Genomic DNA, 15,552 nt, shown 5'->3' with positions numbered 1-15,552 from the left:
GTGGAACTGACTTGGTCAGTTCGGTCTACTGGGCACATGCTCACAAGGCTAAAGTGTGTTTGTGTTGAGAGGACTCTGTGAAAATAATTATTCCGATTCTTTTTGCATTTTCTCAGCCATTTTGAATTTTTCCACTTGTTTCCTTGTTTGAAGTTTCTATAAATTCCCTGTGCCGGTAAATTTCCTTCTTGAGTTTCTATGAATTTCCTTGTAGAGTTTCTATGAATTTCCTTGTAGAGTTTCTATGAATTGCCTTTTAAGTTCCTTTATAGACTTCCATCCTATAGCACGAGCTACTAGTATCTCTCTCCTACCACTCCTATCGTTTTAGTAGAATTGATGACCATTACAGAATTTCTTCAAGCTACATTGTGAGTTTGTACATTTTCAATCACAAAACCGTTCAACGTTTTCCAGTTCTTTTACGTTGAGTCCTCAGGCTTGTAGCTGGTAGCTGCAAAGCCCCGCTTCCTTTAATGACCTTGCTACTTCTTACTCAATACTCGACTGAAATTGCTTTGAGAGCGAGTGCTTTCCTTAGAGACGCTGGCTTACAACTTTCTGCTATGCATACCGTGTGCAGTGAACTCAGATAAGGAACGACGACATTTAGAACATTCGTCTTCAGCCTAGAATTCTATTAGGGGAGGCTGACAAACCAATCGCTAAGCACCTCATCGATCACGGCCAAAGTGTGGATGTGAATACAAACTGAGGAGCGCAGCAGGAGGGTTTCATCCGCTGCTGTCACCTCTCCTACTCAGTCTTCCATTAAAAACGCCCTTGGAACAGGCAAGGCATGCAAGCTAATCTGACACTGTGCAAACGCCTTACAGCAGGACACAATACACAGGACTAGAGAGATTAGCCTTGGCTTTCATGAATTATATTCTGTTTAACATTCAAATCTATTTTCTTCAGTCTGTGCTGACAAGTGTACATTACACAGTATTATGATGATATTTTGGACTTGGAGGACTGTTCTGTCCGTCTGTGCAAGGAGGTTAACCTCCTTGGTCTGTGGCACCCTTGCCGAGATCGCTAGTAGTTGGTGTTACCATTAGGCACTACTGTAGCATTATGTGACTCTGGCGCCACCATGAACTCAAAACCACAGCAAACACTTAATTTTCTCCTTATAATCGATACCGCAAAATTTAATCATCGTGGAATGCATTTGTGCATTTTATGCTAAAAGTTGCAGCTGTATACTCTATAAAGGTGTGAAATGGTGAAAAAGCGTTACGTTATGTCATTAGGGTGTGGCTGACAGTTTGTAGGCAAGTCAGAAATTCATGCATATCCTACAGCTATCACCAGTAATGATGATTTATCCCTGGCTGTCCTCTTCCGGTCAAGATCATATGCAGAATGTGCCATGGGGGTGTGAGAAATTGCAGGAAGCATTCAAACATGAAATACCCATCAATAATAATTGCAGACGCCATAAATTCTGTTCTTTTATGTTACAGCAATTTTCCTCAGGTGTCTGGCCTGTCCTTTTGAATATGTAAAGTGCAGGGGAACCAAGCAAGGAGGTTTGATATTGTAACAGCAGCAAACAATGCAATACAGTCTGGCGTACTGAGAATTTTTGATCTATTCATTGTTTAAATTCTATTCTTTATTAAAAAGGCATCAAAGTTCCATAATATGTCAAGGAATTATTACAAAAGTAACTGTTCGGTAACTGAAAAATACTTAGTAGTGTCAAGTATAATTCAAGTTTTTCTATCAGCATCATACTATGTCTACTAAAACTAAAATGATAATTCAGACTCAGGGAAGCCACACCAACAAAAACAGTTTCTTCTTCCGATGTATGGTTTTACGCAACTTAGTTTCAATTCTTATAGACCTTTTCCCGTTATTTCCCTCCTACTCTCTGTCCTCCTGTGGCCTTAAAGTTCTACTCACGTCCAAAGCTATCATTACAGGATGGCCTGTTTATGTGGCCCATGAGTGGGGTTCTAGAGCGCTTTGCCCTCTGCGGGTCACTGCCTCTGCACTATTCTTTGTGAACTGAAGTGTTCAGTCCCTGTGGTGGGCGACAGACTACTTAGTGAAGTGGCTGCTGTTCTGTGGGAGGGCTTAAAAAGTGTTGGGAGGCGGTGCCAGTATCTACCCACATGGGGAATGATGATAGTGAGTATATTGAGAGTCATATACATTTAGTATCTACCTATGCCTAGTATGTCTCTTACCAGGATTGTAGACGAAAAATCATTCTTGCTGAGTCAGGGTGTTGTAGGATATCATTTCACAGAAAGAAACATGTATGCCAGAGCCCCAATCTCTACAAATTATCTATCGTAGGAGGGGGGAGGGGTCTCACTCAGGGGGGCCTGTTGAAGAATTTCTTTTGAGGGCAAGTTGTTGGCCCTAGACTAGCTACAGCCAAGGAATCGGATTGGCCTGTGTATGCCCTGGAAACAGTCTGGCATCCAGGCTCAAAGAAACATATACATGTCTAGGTTAACAGGTAACCATAAGTTATAGTTAGGCATAAAAGCTGTGATTGTACTGTGATTTCAAATCCAGCCTTGATATCCTCTTACAGCATAATGTATGCAGAGAGTTACTTCTACGTGAGTCAGTAAACACTTGCGGTTACAACTATGTGGTGGGGAGAAAATTTCATGTCCCTTTGGACCTTTCTCTATCAAGACTTGTTGGGTGGTGATCTGATTTTGTTAGTCTAAACACTAACCACATGAGGCCTCCCAATCACAGGACATAGCAGGTGAATTCCACATGCTTGAGCCACACATTCCAGATGTGAACTCATCCATATATCCACACGTACCACAGGGGGTAGAGCTCTCACTACTTCCTCTACAAATCACCACTCACTGTCAAGTTCGCAGACAAACTACTGGTGTGAGTTTTACTGTACTGTTTCAAGCTACCATGCAGGTTGGTAAGTCACTAGTAAATCTACTTCACGAAAAACTAACTCAGGTATCGGTTTTCTATGAAATATAGCAGTGACAATGCATGGTGAGGGGTAATACAATGTAGAGAACCACATTCAACGAAACATAAGGTTTTTTCAAGGATGACTGCAGTTGTATGTAGCCACTGTGTCTATGCCTTATTCTTTGAGAAATGTGTAGTTTCAGGTTTCCAACAACCCTCTTACATGGTCTATCAACTATCCATAACTGTATGTGTGGGAACAATAGTCGAACAGGCCATGTTGGATTTCCCTCCATTTCTTATCAGTAGAAACAAACAGCTTGGTTTTATAGAAAGAGTATTAAGTGGGCCATTGTGAGTTCATAGGCCAATCCTTGGTAGTCCATATGGCACATTATCACACTATTGTCAACGATCTTTACACTGGCCAAATGTTTGCCTAACAAAACCTCCCCACTGGCCTGCTGTTAGAGTAAACAGGGCTGTATGTACCCAGTCTTCACCCCAGGGCAATGGAGCATGCAGGCTGCACAGTAGTCCTGACATGTGCTGCGAATAAACAGGGGATTAAACAGCCATTTCTGTCCTGTTGATCAGATCCTGTGGTTGATCAACATTCCAGAAAGGTCTCTACAACATGTGTAGATATGACATGGGAAAAATATCTTGTGAATATCAAAGTCTACATGGTGTACACCTTGAGAATTTAAGCTTTTCAACTTGAAGGTAGTTTGGACAGAAGAAATGTTAGCATACAAGTTCAAGTCAACACCTGTCTTGTTCCTGCATATTTGTCTGAGTTGGAATGTGCTGAGCACTTGTGTAATGGGCCAGACCTATCCATCAATCAGACTTAGACGTTTGGAAGAGCCTGGAAGCAAGGAGGTTATCTCCCTGTAACCAGCCCTTGCTCAAAGCCACATTTTCAACCAGTATGGTACACATATTCCGTGACTGTGTAAAACTAAAAGTCTAATTTATAGATGTATGTTGGACTTACAAAAAGGTTAGTGTTGTCAGTTTCAAGTTAATTCGTTGTTTTCAGGATATCTGATAATTGTTTATTCTATATCGTTATACATTTTATATACTGTAAATGTTGGCAGTGGTTTTATGTTTGCCATTTTCACGGTGACCTCTTCACTGGAAACTTCAAACCAACTCACCCCCAATTTTTTGTTCCGTTTTCAACCCACCTATCCCCTTGCTTCAACGGTGAACTCAAAACCACCTTGAACACTCTATTTTCTCCCCACCACGAAATTAAATCCCCACGAACATTTCCCCTTTTACAGTACTTAAATTAGTATATAAACAATGAATATGACCTAATTAGTATATAAACAATGAATATGACCTAGACGCTGGCCTGCATAGGCCCCGGCAACAGTCTGGCTCCCAGGGTAGCAAAGAAAGGGCTGCTGACATTAGAAGTATTTAACACAATTTGGCAGAGATCATATGCCTCTAACAGCTGTCAGCCCCTTTATGGTGCTCCACCCTAGTTAACAGAGAATGTATACTAGTACACACATGATCTAGATCAGCAACAATGTCTACTGTAGACAGATGTCCCAAGTGTCTGGTACTATGTTACTAGGTCATGACTGTGATACACACAAACTTCCCTGCGCTGCAGTAGAAACTCAGTTAGACCGTTTAAGCATTCAAAGTTGATTATGGGCTATTGAGTTTCCTGTGTACAACAGTTCACTACAGGTGTTGATAAGTGGTTCAAGGAAATACACAGGCTTAAATCAGAATTTTATGAATAACCATGAACTTGTAACTTTGTGATTTATTGAACTCATGTGAATCTACATGAATCAATCTAAGCTTTAGATTTGGCACATTCAAGTTCAAAGTTATCTGAACTGAACTTGGTTCCAAAAGACCGAGTTTTGGGTACTGTTTGACAAAACAATTGTACTTTCTGAAGAGGATTGTGTTTCATATCGATCTGACAGAGAGGTTTTAACTTCACAGTTATTGCATGACCATGAATCCCTTTGACATTTGAAAGGCGTGGGCAAGAAAGAAAAATGGTACAGTCAGTGTACAGACTGTATTGTTGAAAGGGTACCCTTTGGATGGCTTTGCCAAAGACTCTGAACTTTATTATATTTTATACAGCATTTTTGTACATTGAAATGACAGACATACTACAAATGGCAGACACTACCCTGCTATGTTCAACAGCTGTGTGCCTACCAAAACCACATTAAACCATTTCACATTGTGTACAAATCATATACAAGTGCAAAATCAACAGATACAGTTAACATTTGTACAGACTGTGTTAATGATTAAGGTATATTTCAAAGGAGGGTTTTTGAGGACAATTTAAACCACAGGTCAAGGAAAAAAAGACACACAAGAAGCTTGAATACCCAAAAAGCCGCCCCAGAAATGGCCTCAGGTTTCAAACCCCCCAGCAAAATTTCCCTTCGTAACATCTGTTTCTAACTACAGAAGGTCAGGCTAAGATTTTGGGGAATGTCATATCCTTTGATCATAACTGGAGAGTGAGGCCCTGTCTATATACACTCCTCTATCGCACAGAATCAGAACAAAGTAAGGGAAATACATAGCTGTGAAAGTAAGTACATATTAAGTACCTTTGGAAAGTCTTATGATAATCTGGTATTGGTAGAATTTGTAGAAGTATGCGTGGTTGTATATCCAGCAGAGCCACTTGGTGTGTACTTAAGCTCAGTTCAAGCAGAGGTTAATGGGAGACCTTGGTTTAGGCTAGTCCTTTCCTATAGATCATCCAATTTTTGCTCACGCTGCCTGATCTTGTACTGTATGAAGTGTAATAGACAATGTCATGAGTACATAATATTTTGTCTATAGTCAACTGTACGTAGAGAATATTCTGAGATCTTTTGTACTAAAAGGTACCATATGAATGTGAAATGATATAAAGATTGTAACTTTATACTGTAACTGTCCTTGTGTACTAATTCTGTGAAAGCCACACAGTACCAAGCTTGTGTATGTCCATACGGTACCAGGCTTATGTATGTCTACATCGGGGATTGTAAGCCAGTCATTACTCTTACACTGGGGAAATGTGTGCGTTGAGAAATGTTCATGCTAAGAGATTAAGGTTTATGTGTCTTGACTCTGACTTGGCCTTGTCTGACCTCAGGGCTCTGAGTCACAGAAAGGGGATATCAGCACTCCTGTAGGTTGTGGGTTGATAAAAATGTACAAATAAATAGCTTTCATAGAATAACACGTACATTGAACTTTGGTATGCACTTGGAACAATTTTCGTAAGAGAGAGAAATAGGCAGAGGGAGATTAGGTCATGCCATATAAGGAAGTTTGAAAGAAAAAAATTGTAGATAGAGAAAGAAGTGGCTCAACCTATTGCCATGAAAAACCTATAGCCAACTGACACTAACATCCCACCCTCACATTCTTCCTGGTTTGTCCCTAACTTGATTTACACTCCCAGACAGGACTTTTCATGCCCTATCTGACCTTAATTGACTGTAACCACTGACCTTAAGTCTCCAGTAGGGCCTTGGCAACAGTCACAATAAACATGGGAAACCTTTCAGCACTGTGCCCCACATGACCTTGCACTACAGTAACTGTACTTCCCTGTGCCTACTGTTTCCTTAGTACTATAGACAGAGGAGATGTGTTTACATTGTTGTGGGCATATATATTCATTCAAACCATACAAATGAGGTATCAAACAGGAAGTATTTCAGATCAACTTAATATGATCTAATAAACATTTGAAAAATTAATGTCTTTTACTGTGAGACCTCCCAATCTGAGAACGCATTTAGCAACTGGAGAGAGTGAATAATAAGATTCCTATGATCTATTAAACAAGGTTGATGGTAATAGTTGTTCTCAAAAATTTACAAGCTACATACAAAGACAATGTACAAGTGCATCCCCCCCTTTTTTACAAAACATTCTCAAACAAATAGCGGCACTTCTAGTTCATCAGAGTTCTAACATTTCCCCTTATCTGTGTTTACAGACGTATGCTGACCAGTGATAGTTAGAGCCTTGTCCATCATGTCGCTGAACGGAGGCTGGTCTCAGCCTAACACGGCTCTCAGCCCCGAGAGCTTCAACCCCATGATGCTGCAGAAGGAACTCATGCACGCCTGGGAGGAAGAGAAGCCCCAGCCGGGAATGTCGGTTGCAGAGCTACGGCGCCGGTTCGAGATGTCCAACGACAATCAGAATGCTTCGGAAAGGGTAACGAGAACCCCGACACGGGCTCAAGAAGAGCCGCAGAACAGACGGCAGGAATACGTGCAGAGGAGACCTGTTCCTGCGCCCCGGGAATATGCAACGCCAGAAAGGGAGGAGTACAGACAACAAGAGTACGCCCAGCCAAATCGGTACAACTATACGCAAGAACAACAATACAGCCAGGCGCCTCGCGATAGGTACCCACAGAGGGAGTACATACAGCCAGAACGAGACACGTACCACCAGAAGGAAAATATCATGCCCAGGCCTATCGCCAGGCCTGCGTCCGCAAGTCCAAAACAAGTGGACTCTCCACAGAGTCAAATCATCGTTCCTTCACCCAAATCTTTGTCGGCAAGGAAGAAAGCAATAAGCCAGCAGAAGGAGAAGGTACCGCGGAAACAGGTCCGCAGCATTTACAGCACCATCCAACAGGACCTGTACCACCAGCAGGAGTTTGAGCAGCAGCGTGGGCCTGCGTCATCGGTACCTGCCAGGCAACATATCCCCGAACCAACACTGTCCAGTACACAGCGCCATTCAAGCTGGTCCGGTCTCCTGGACGATGACCAAGAAGCTTACAACAGACAATCAGATAAGGTCCCCCCTCCCCCACCAAGAAGGAAGACTCCAGTGGGTTATGCATACCAGCGACCATACAGTTATCACTCATCGGCTCATAATGAAGATTCTAACCTTGGTTTCGTGAAGCAACCGGAGGAGTACAGAACAGATAAGAAGATGCGGCAGGAGCAACCGGCTGAACGGGGAGACAGGGATGAAGTGACCCAAGATGCGTACGCCGACCAAATCCGAAAAATGATGAAGAAGACCCCTGTGCAGTATTCGCCAATTCGTCCGTCGAAACCCTCTACAGAAAAGCGATTAGTGGGTCCTTCCGACGAGGACATCTTTAAGTATGCTAAGGCACAGGAGCCATTGCATGTTCGACGAAGCCCACAGGCAAAGCTGCAAGCAGAGGGGATCTATGAGTACAAGAGGGTGCAGTGGGGAGAGGAGACTGACTCCAATACGTCCTACGAGAGGCCTGGAAGCGTAAGTCGAGAGAGTCCGCAGACCGTTCAGAACAGGTATGGTTCCCACGCTGACACGAGATATGGCGACGACAGAGCTCAGCAGTCTCCCATACCTCGCAGCACCTCGTGGAACCAACAACACATCCCAGAGCGTGAACAACCGGAGAGGAGCACAATCAGTATGAAGAAGAGCATCACAATCGACTCCTTGCAGCCCAGGAGCAGTTTCAGTGAGTCTGAGCAGGGGGAAAGTGTAGCCTCTCTGGACGACAAAGTAAACTCCTACCTGGAAATGAAGGGGTTCAAGCCCAAGCCACCTGTGGAAACGAGCGAACCGGTACAGCGTAGGCCTCAACGAAACCGTGCAAAGTTTACAAATCGAGAGTCTTACGTGTACCGGGACTCGACCCCAAGTCCACAGCACTCTACGCAATCATATGAGCCAGTACAACGGTCGTCTCCGCGGCCAGCTTCCATCGACTTCCCTCCCCCTCCTCCAGAAATGCTGGACTTCCCGCCACCCCCTCCGCTAGAGTACACCACGGCGGAAATTGTGCACTCTAAACACCCGACATCTGTCGTCTCTTCGACTGCCTATGATAAAGAAGATCCCCCAGGCCAGGTCAACTCAAACACCACGCAAACTGAGGAAAGGTACGAGGAACCCCCACGAGGCCGCGACTTCAACAGGATCAATCTTCAACTTCGCCAGCAGACCGAAGAGCGAGTCAACTCTTATCCCTCCAGTGACGCAGAGGATGAAGAATCTTCTAGCAACTACTCTTACGATCAAAGCTCCCCTGAAAGAAGGTATCTGCAGAAGAAGTATGCTGGCATTCCTCGCAGCCCTGTCATCGACTTCAAGGATTTCTTAGAAAATGGCGAGGAGCAACACAACAAAGCAGATGATATCAAGTTCCAGAGATATCCGGTGCGCGAGGATGAGCAGAAAGGCATGTCTAGAGAAGACAGCTTTGTGAGCAGCACCAGTGGTAGTGCAATGGGTTTCCCTCTTCACCGCACAGAGGAAGTCTGGTCAATCACTCAACAATCAGATGCACCGTCATCAGAGTATCAGATCTTTGAAGCTCCCAGTGAGCCTGATGCCAAGCAGTCACCTGAACTCAGGGCTCCATCTGAGAGGAAAAAGGAGAGGAAACAGGCCCAGAAAGGTCTCAGTATGAAGGACCTACAGGGAAGAACACAGAATGTGATCAACCGTCATTCAAGAGAGAACCTCAGCAGTATCGACAGAAGGGGAGAACTTGACTACAGCGGGTCGTCCCCGACACTAACGCCGTCTGAGTCTGGAACGGAAACCGAAGACTCTCCTCGAGAGTGGAGGAGGCAGCAGCAGGATTTAGCAGAGAGAGAGCAGAAATACTGGCATCAAGAGGAGGAAAGGGCGAGAAGGGATGAAGACGAAAGAGCAGCCAAAGTTGCGGCTGTTAAGGAACGGCGTGACTCAGAAAAGAGAGCCTGGATGGAGGAGCAGGAAAGGATTGAGAGGATGCAGCGAGAGTACGAGGAAAGACAGAGATTAGAGGAAGACAGGAGGAGGTTGTTAGAACTGAAGAAAAGGGAAGACCAGAGAAAGGCAGAGGAAGACGCCAGACAGGCTGAAGAGCAGGCCAGAAGAGAGGTCGAGGAGAAACTACGCAGACAGGCAGAGGAAAGAGCTAGACAGGAGGCTGAGATGAAAGCTCAACAAGAAGCAGAAGAACAGGCAAAATGGGAATCACAGGAGAGGGCCCGTAGGGAAGCGGAGATCAAAGCTAGGATGGAAGCAGAGGAAAGAGCTCAACGAGAAATGGAAGAAGCAAGAAGAGAAGCAGAAGAGAGAGCCCGTAGGGAGGCAGAATTAAGAGCTAGGAAAGAGGCTGAGGAAAGAGCTCAAAGAGAGGCAGAATTAAGAGCAAGAAGGGAAGTTGAAGAGAGAGCCAGGAGGGAAGCTAGAGAAAGAGCTATCAGAGAAGCTGAGGAAGAAGCTCAAAGGGAAGCCGCGATACGAGGGAGGATAGAAGCTGAGGAAAGGGCTCGCAGGGAGGCTGAAGAGAGAGCTCGCAGAGAAGCTCAAGAAAGAGTTCGTCAAGAAGCTGAAGAAAGAGCACAACGAGAAGCAGAAGAAAGAGCTTATCAACAAGCTGAAGAAAGATCTCGCAGAGAGGCTCAAGAAAGAGCTCGTCAAGAAGCTGAAGAAAGAGCACAACGAGAAGCAGAAGAAAGAGCTTATCAAGAGGCTGAGGAAAGAGCACGCAGAGAAGCTCAAGAAAGAGCTCGTCAAGAAGCTGAAGAAAGAGCACAACAAGAAGCAGAAGAAAGAGCTCATAGAGAAGCTGAAGAAAGAGCCAGAAGAGAAGCTGAGGAGAGAGCTCGCAGAGAAGAGGAGAGAGCTCGTAGAGAAGCTGAGGAGAGAGCTTATAGGGAAGAACGTGCCAGAAGAGAGGCAGAAGAACGAGCATTCAGAGAAGCCCAGGAAAAGAGAAAGAGAGAAGAGGAAGAAAGAGCTAGGAAAGAAGCCGAGGCAGCTGAAATAAGGGCACGACTGGAACACGAGGACATGATCCGCAGGGAGGTGGCTGCACAGGCAGAGCGGGAACTTGAAATGGCACAAAAAGCAGCAGAGGAACAGATGAAGAAGGAGGAGGACCTAAAAACAAAACTGGAGGCTGACAAACAAGCAGAGATGGAGGCCAAGAAAATGTGGGAAGCTGCTGAAAAATCAGTCAAAGAAGCAGAGGAAAGAGCAAGACGTGCGTCATTAAACAGACAGAAAAAGGAACAAGAGGCGGACCAGAGGATTTCTCCGCAGAGAGAGAGGGCTAGAAGTGACACAGAAGAAGTTTCTGCACGGAAGCCTCCCATTCCTGCCCCTCGCAGGCGGAACCAGTCAGAGGCACCAGACGAGCAAACAACTTCACTCAAGAGAGGAGCCAGGGACCGCATGAGCTTGAGAGAGTTGAAGGAGTTCACCAGGGGTACTATCCAAAGGTTGTCTAGCAGAAGTCTGGCCAGCTACGCCTCAGAACCACCTCCAGACCTCAGGTCTGATATAGACGTCAGATTGCCTGATAACATCGGGGGCGGAGGGAGGCTACGCAAGAAGGTTCCTAGTCTGAAGGACCTGAAGACTCAGACCAGAGACCAAATCATTAGACATTCCCGAGATAGCCTCTCATACCGAAGGTCTCACAGTTCACTATCCAGTCCGGGCCCATTCTCTGGAGATGACGACGACGATGATTATTATGTACCTTTTAACGACTACGACAGTGACGAAGACAACTCCTTGCGACAGAAAGTCCCCCCCTGTATGCGGCCTCATCGCAGGAAGGGACCGGGTATCAAATCCGCCGATCCTTTACAGCGAAGGTCTTTCCACGAGATGCCGCAGGACGGACTATCGAGCGACCTGCCGCCAGTCCGAGTCACCATTCCCATGAGGGGAGCCAAATCTACAGAGGCCATTGTGCAAAAGGGGAAGAAGAAGAACATGACCGTTGAAGTCACCTTGGTACCTCGGGCGTCCATCGAAAACTTGGACAAGTTCAAACCCGAGGTCAAAGTCACCAATAATCCCATGGAGTACAAAAAGCTGACAGGGAGCATGCCGGAGTTGAGCGATGACGGAAGTGAGCAGAAGACACCTTCGGGGTTGAGAGGATCACGGAGCAACTCGGATTACGGTGTAGGAAGAGGCAGAGGGTCAAAGATAACCTCAGGGGACACAGGATATAGTTCTGTAACCTCTGATGACAGCCCTGACAACATCCCCAGCAGACCCCGCTCTCGCTCGTGGAAGGGATCCGTGTCTCTCGACACCGAGGGAATGGACGACTTGCTTGTAGAAGAGAAAGAGAACGACAAGAAGGAAGTTAAGAGTCCAAAGAGCCCTAAAAGTCCAAAGTCAAAATCCAAAAAGAAAAGCGGGACTTTTCCTCGGTTTAAGCAAGACCAGAAGCAAGAACGGCCAAGGTCACGAGTAGAGATTCTCCTGCATGGTATAGGGAATGAAGACCCCAAAGCCCCGTACTATGAAACTGAAGTCTAACAGAATTTGTTGATGTGAGGATCTCTTTGAATCATCTACAATGTCTACAAGTTGTACAGTGGGTGACCATTGCTGGTCGTTTCTGAATCAGCATAAACAATAGCATGGACAACAACAACTGTACTGTTAAGTGTTGGACATTAACTGTGTTCGTACTGATGTCTATGAGGTGAGAAGAAGAGAAGATATACAGTAGGACTGAAAGAAATGTTGTCTGTGCTTGGTGAGCTTCATGTGGAGTATCTCTTCAAATACCATGGACACTTAACCAAACAACACTCAACAGAATTCAAAGGGACTGCAGCTGTAAAACATAGTAGAGCATAAGGAGACTGCAATCATATTCTATGTAAATATGCAACAAGTTTTCCCATTCTGTTACTGTATTGGTGAACATAACATGAAAAATCACTGTTCTGTTTTCTGTATAAAAGATGTTGCACTGTCCACCCTGATATTTGTTAGTAAATGTGAAGTTTATATCATTCCTAGAGCGGAAGTTTTGTGGCGTGCTATGTATCCAAGTAGCAAAACGTACATGTAGTCTATCGAACTAAGCTGTAAGCTACACTCTTGTAACATTTCCTTCCTACAGTATAAGATCCAAACTTAACAAGCTACAAATATGGACTCTGATGTGCAACTAAATTATTTTTGGCCAACACAAAAATATAGCCTTTTCAAAATGCCATTAGAAATGCGTACTGTTCAAACAAAGAGAGTTTTTTTATGCTTCGAATTACTCCAACCGAGGGAAAGACAACTGGTGGCAATGATATTGTACAGTGCATTGAACTGTGAAATGTGCAGATGTTACCCTCTACAAGACAAGACAAAACATGATACTATCTAAAGTACGAACATATCAGACGGAGTATACTTTTCTGCTGACTGCAAAGTACTGCTATCTGACAGTCTTAACATATTCTAATATGACATTGAAGCTGAAAATTCGAACCTGGAATATGTCCCGAAATACTAATTTTTGTTTTTTGGAAAGACCAATTGGGATTATGAATATTACTTCATTATCCAAAATCCTAAGATTTTAACTGCTATATCAAAGAAACAAACAGCATCTAGTCTACATCAGGGTCTAGTATGCATCTCTCATGGATGCTAAGCATTAGCTTTAAAACTGTGTAAATGAAACCCTGTATAGTGTATCATACTGGTGGCTTAGGTACATGTATCTCATATTGTACCAGCTAGCACATCCTGCAATCCTCTATTGTTGTCCAATGTGAAAACGTTATGTGTGCCCTTGGTGGATGTATGATCCATTGGTTGTACTTTAGGTATAGGTATCAGCAGTGAGTTAATGCATGTCAAACCCTACACTATTGTAGGTGTTACACTTCAATTTTCTGAACTCAGATAAGACTGTTATGAAATTAGAAGTGGTGATAGGGAACAAAGCTAGTGTGTGTGTTATTATGCTACTCCAAAGTCAACGTGCAGTAGTTCAAAGTAGGACACAGAGAAAAACAAGTGAACTACAAGAAGGCAGAACGTCTTGCCTGGTATAAATCTACAAGTGAGTGTAAAAGTAAACTGTTTGTTCTATGGAAGAGTTTATTTTGTGTAGGGTGTACAGGTGTGAAGAAACAGTACTTCTTTCTGTTTTAACACATTTTGGTTAGGCATGGGTAGAGAATAATATCAGAAGAGCATACTTTTCACAAAGCAAAAAAAAAGGTGCAAATTGATGCATTCTTGTACTATATTAATCAGAAAACAACAGACATTATTGATTGCAGTTTTTAAAGATAGTTTTCATTGCAATTTATCATCGATTAAACAGTCTGTACATTTTTGCTTTGAAGCATATAATATGTACTATTGTTAGCAGTAACTTGAATGTGTTGTTTAAGTGTGTTGCACAATTCCTTTACCACAGCAAGTTACATAAGTTTGTACTTTGTAGTTTAAGTTAGATAAACATGTTTTATAGTCAGATAAAAGCAATATAACACAGGTGACGGGTCAAAGAGTTTGAGTAGTGTTTTCAGCAAATATGATCTATATTCGGGTGTCCACTCTCCAATTATGTGGAGAGTGCAGTAGAGAAAGCTATGTCTGGGATTGGTTCCTTTCAAAGATATTCTATAAAGCTGGATGTATAGTATTATATGGATGTGAATTAAAGCATTGGATCAACTTTGTGAGATGTGTTTTGATTATTGTCTTTGTTTGTCTATATAAAGTGTGACATAGAGTCAAACCTGCAAACCTGACACCTTATAAGTGACTACCTCTACGTAAGGACCATCTGGTGACCACATTTTGGTGGTCCTTTGAATCCTGTCTATAGTGACCACCTGACCAGATAGACTAGATCTTATCAGTCCCCTGAGTGGTCATCTTGGGTAGTATTGACTGTACCATGCATGCATGGTAGTAGGCAACACTTATGATATAGGGAGTTGAATGGGTGCAATGCTCTTTCTTTTATCAAAAGTCCTGCATGCATGAACATATGGCCATCTTTGTCAGTACAAGGAGTGGCCAAAAATATGAGCAACGACTGCCAATAACAATAGCGAGGGGCCAGTCAGACAATTGAGGATGCAAACCTGGGTTCCTTTAAACTTACACAAGCGAGTTACAGCAAAATGAATGTCAGGCATATACATACACCCTAAAAAGTACTCTGTAGGAAGAGAAAGTGATAAGAAGGGGACGTACCATCATGGCAGTGTCAGCGGGGGAGGCAGATGCCAGCAGCTTGCCGTGCGGCGACCAGGCCAGGCAGGTGATGGGGGAATGTCCGGGTCTAGTCAGCACCTGACAGGTGGTGGTGGAGGGTCTGCAGTGGGGGGAATAATGGGGAGACTTCAAGTAGATGCATGTAATTTAAAACAAAAATACCATCACCTATTTGGAGGTGGTGCAAAAATGTGCAGGTATGAAAGATGTGATACAGAGCCATTATAATTTTGCAGTTAAAACAATGTTGCTCAGAGCCACAGACCCTTTGCTATTATGTTGAACCTTGGTCAAAAATAAAGTTGCAAAAGCTATTATTAACCTTTAAGTAATTGATCTTTTCTATCCTTTAGTGTAACAGTGGGGATCAACCTCCACTAACTGACAAGTCTAACTGGTCCGGACCTTTTAGCCTAGTGGTTAGCACGTTGATTTCCCAAGCCGTTAGGCGGGGGTTCTAATCCCGGGAGCGGCATACTCGCCCCTTTGGGTTTTTACACTTTCATGAAAAGTGGCCTGCATCAACAAAGGTTCAAACAAACAAACAATACTAAGTTCCATGTACAGTACATGTAAGTCTAGTGATCCATATTCTACTACATTAAA

The 15,552-nt window shown here is 43.8% G+C and overlaps 2 protein-coding genes across 6 annotated transcripts in view; one reads left to right on the top strand and one right to left on the bottom strand.

Moving 5' to 3' along the window:
* LOC136447561 (trichohyalin-like) overlaps positions 1 to 14,402 on the top strand; it is a 31,644-nt gene extending 17,242 nt beyond the window's left edge. For all 4 annotated transcript variants that reach the window (XM_066446559.1, XM_066446558.1, XM_066446561.1 and 1 more), the window contains exon 2: positions 6,929 to 14,402. In XM_066446559.1, the coding sequence (XP_066302656.1) occupies positions 6,967 to 12,237 (5,271 nt within the window). In that variant the 5' untranslated portion in view covers positions 6,929 to 6,966 and the 3' untranslated portion in view covers positions 12,238 to 14,402. The remainder of the gene's footprint in view (positions 1 to 6,928) is intronic.
* LOC136447563 (aladin-like) overlaps positions 1 to 15,552 on the bottom strand; it is a 44,818-nt gene that overhangs the window by 24,555 nt on the left and 4,711 nt on the right. For both annotated transcript variants that reach the window (XM_066446563.1, XM_066446562.1), the window contains exon 8: positions 14,926 to 15,046. In XM_066446563.1, the coding sequence (XP_066302660.1) occupies positions 14,926 to 15,046 (121 nt within the window). The remainder of the gene's footprint in view (positions 1 to 14,925; positions 15,047 to 15,552) is intronic.

This window comes from Branchiostoma lanceolatum, chromosome 13, assembly GCF_035083965.1.
Source record: "Branchiostoma lanceolatum isolate klBraLanc5 chromosome 13, klBraLanc5.hap2, whole genome shotgun sequence".
Classification (NCBI taxonomy): Eukaryota; Metazoa; Chordata; class Leptocardii; order Amphioxiformes; family Branchiostomatidae; genus Branchiostoma; species Branchiostoma lanceolatum.
Note: the sequence above shows the minus strand (reverse complement) of the source record. Positions and strands in the feature narration are given on the sequence as shown.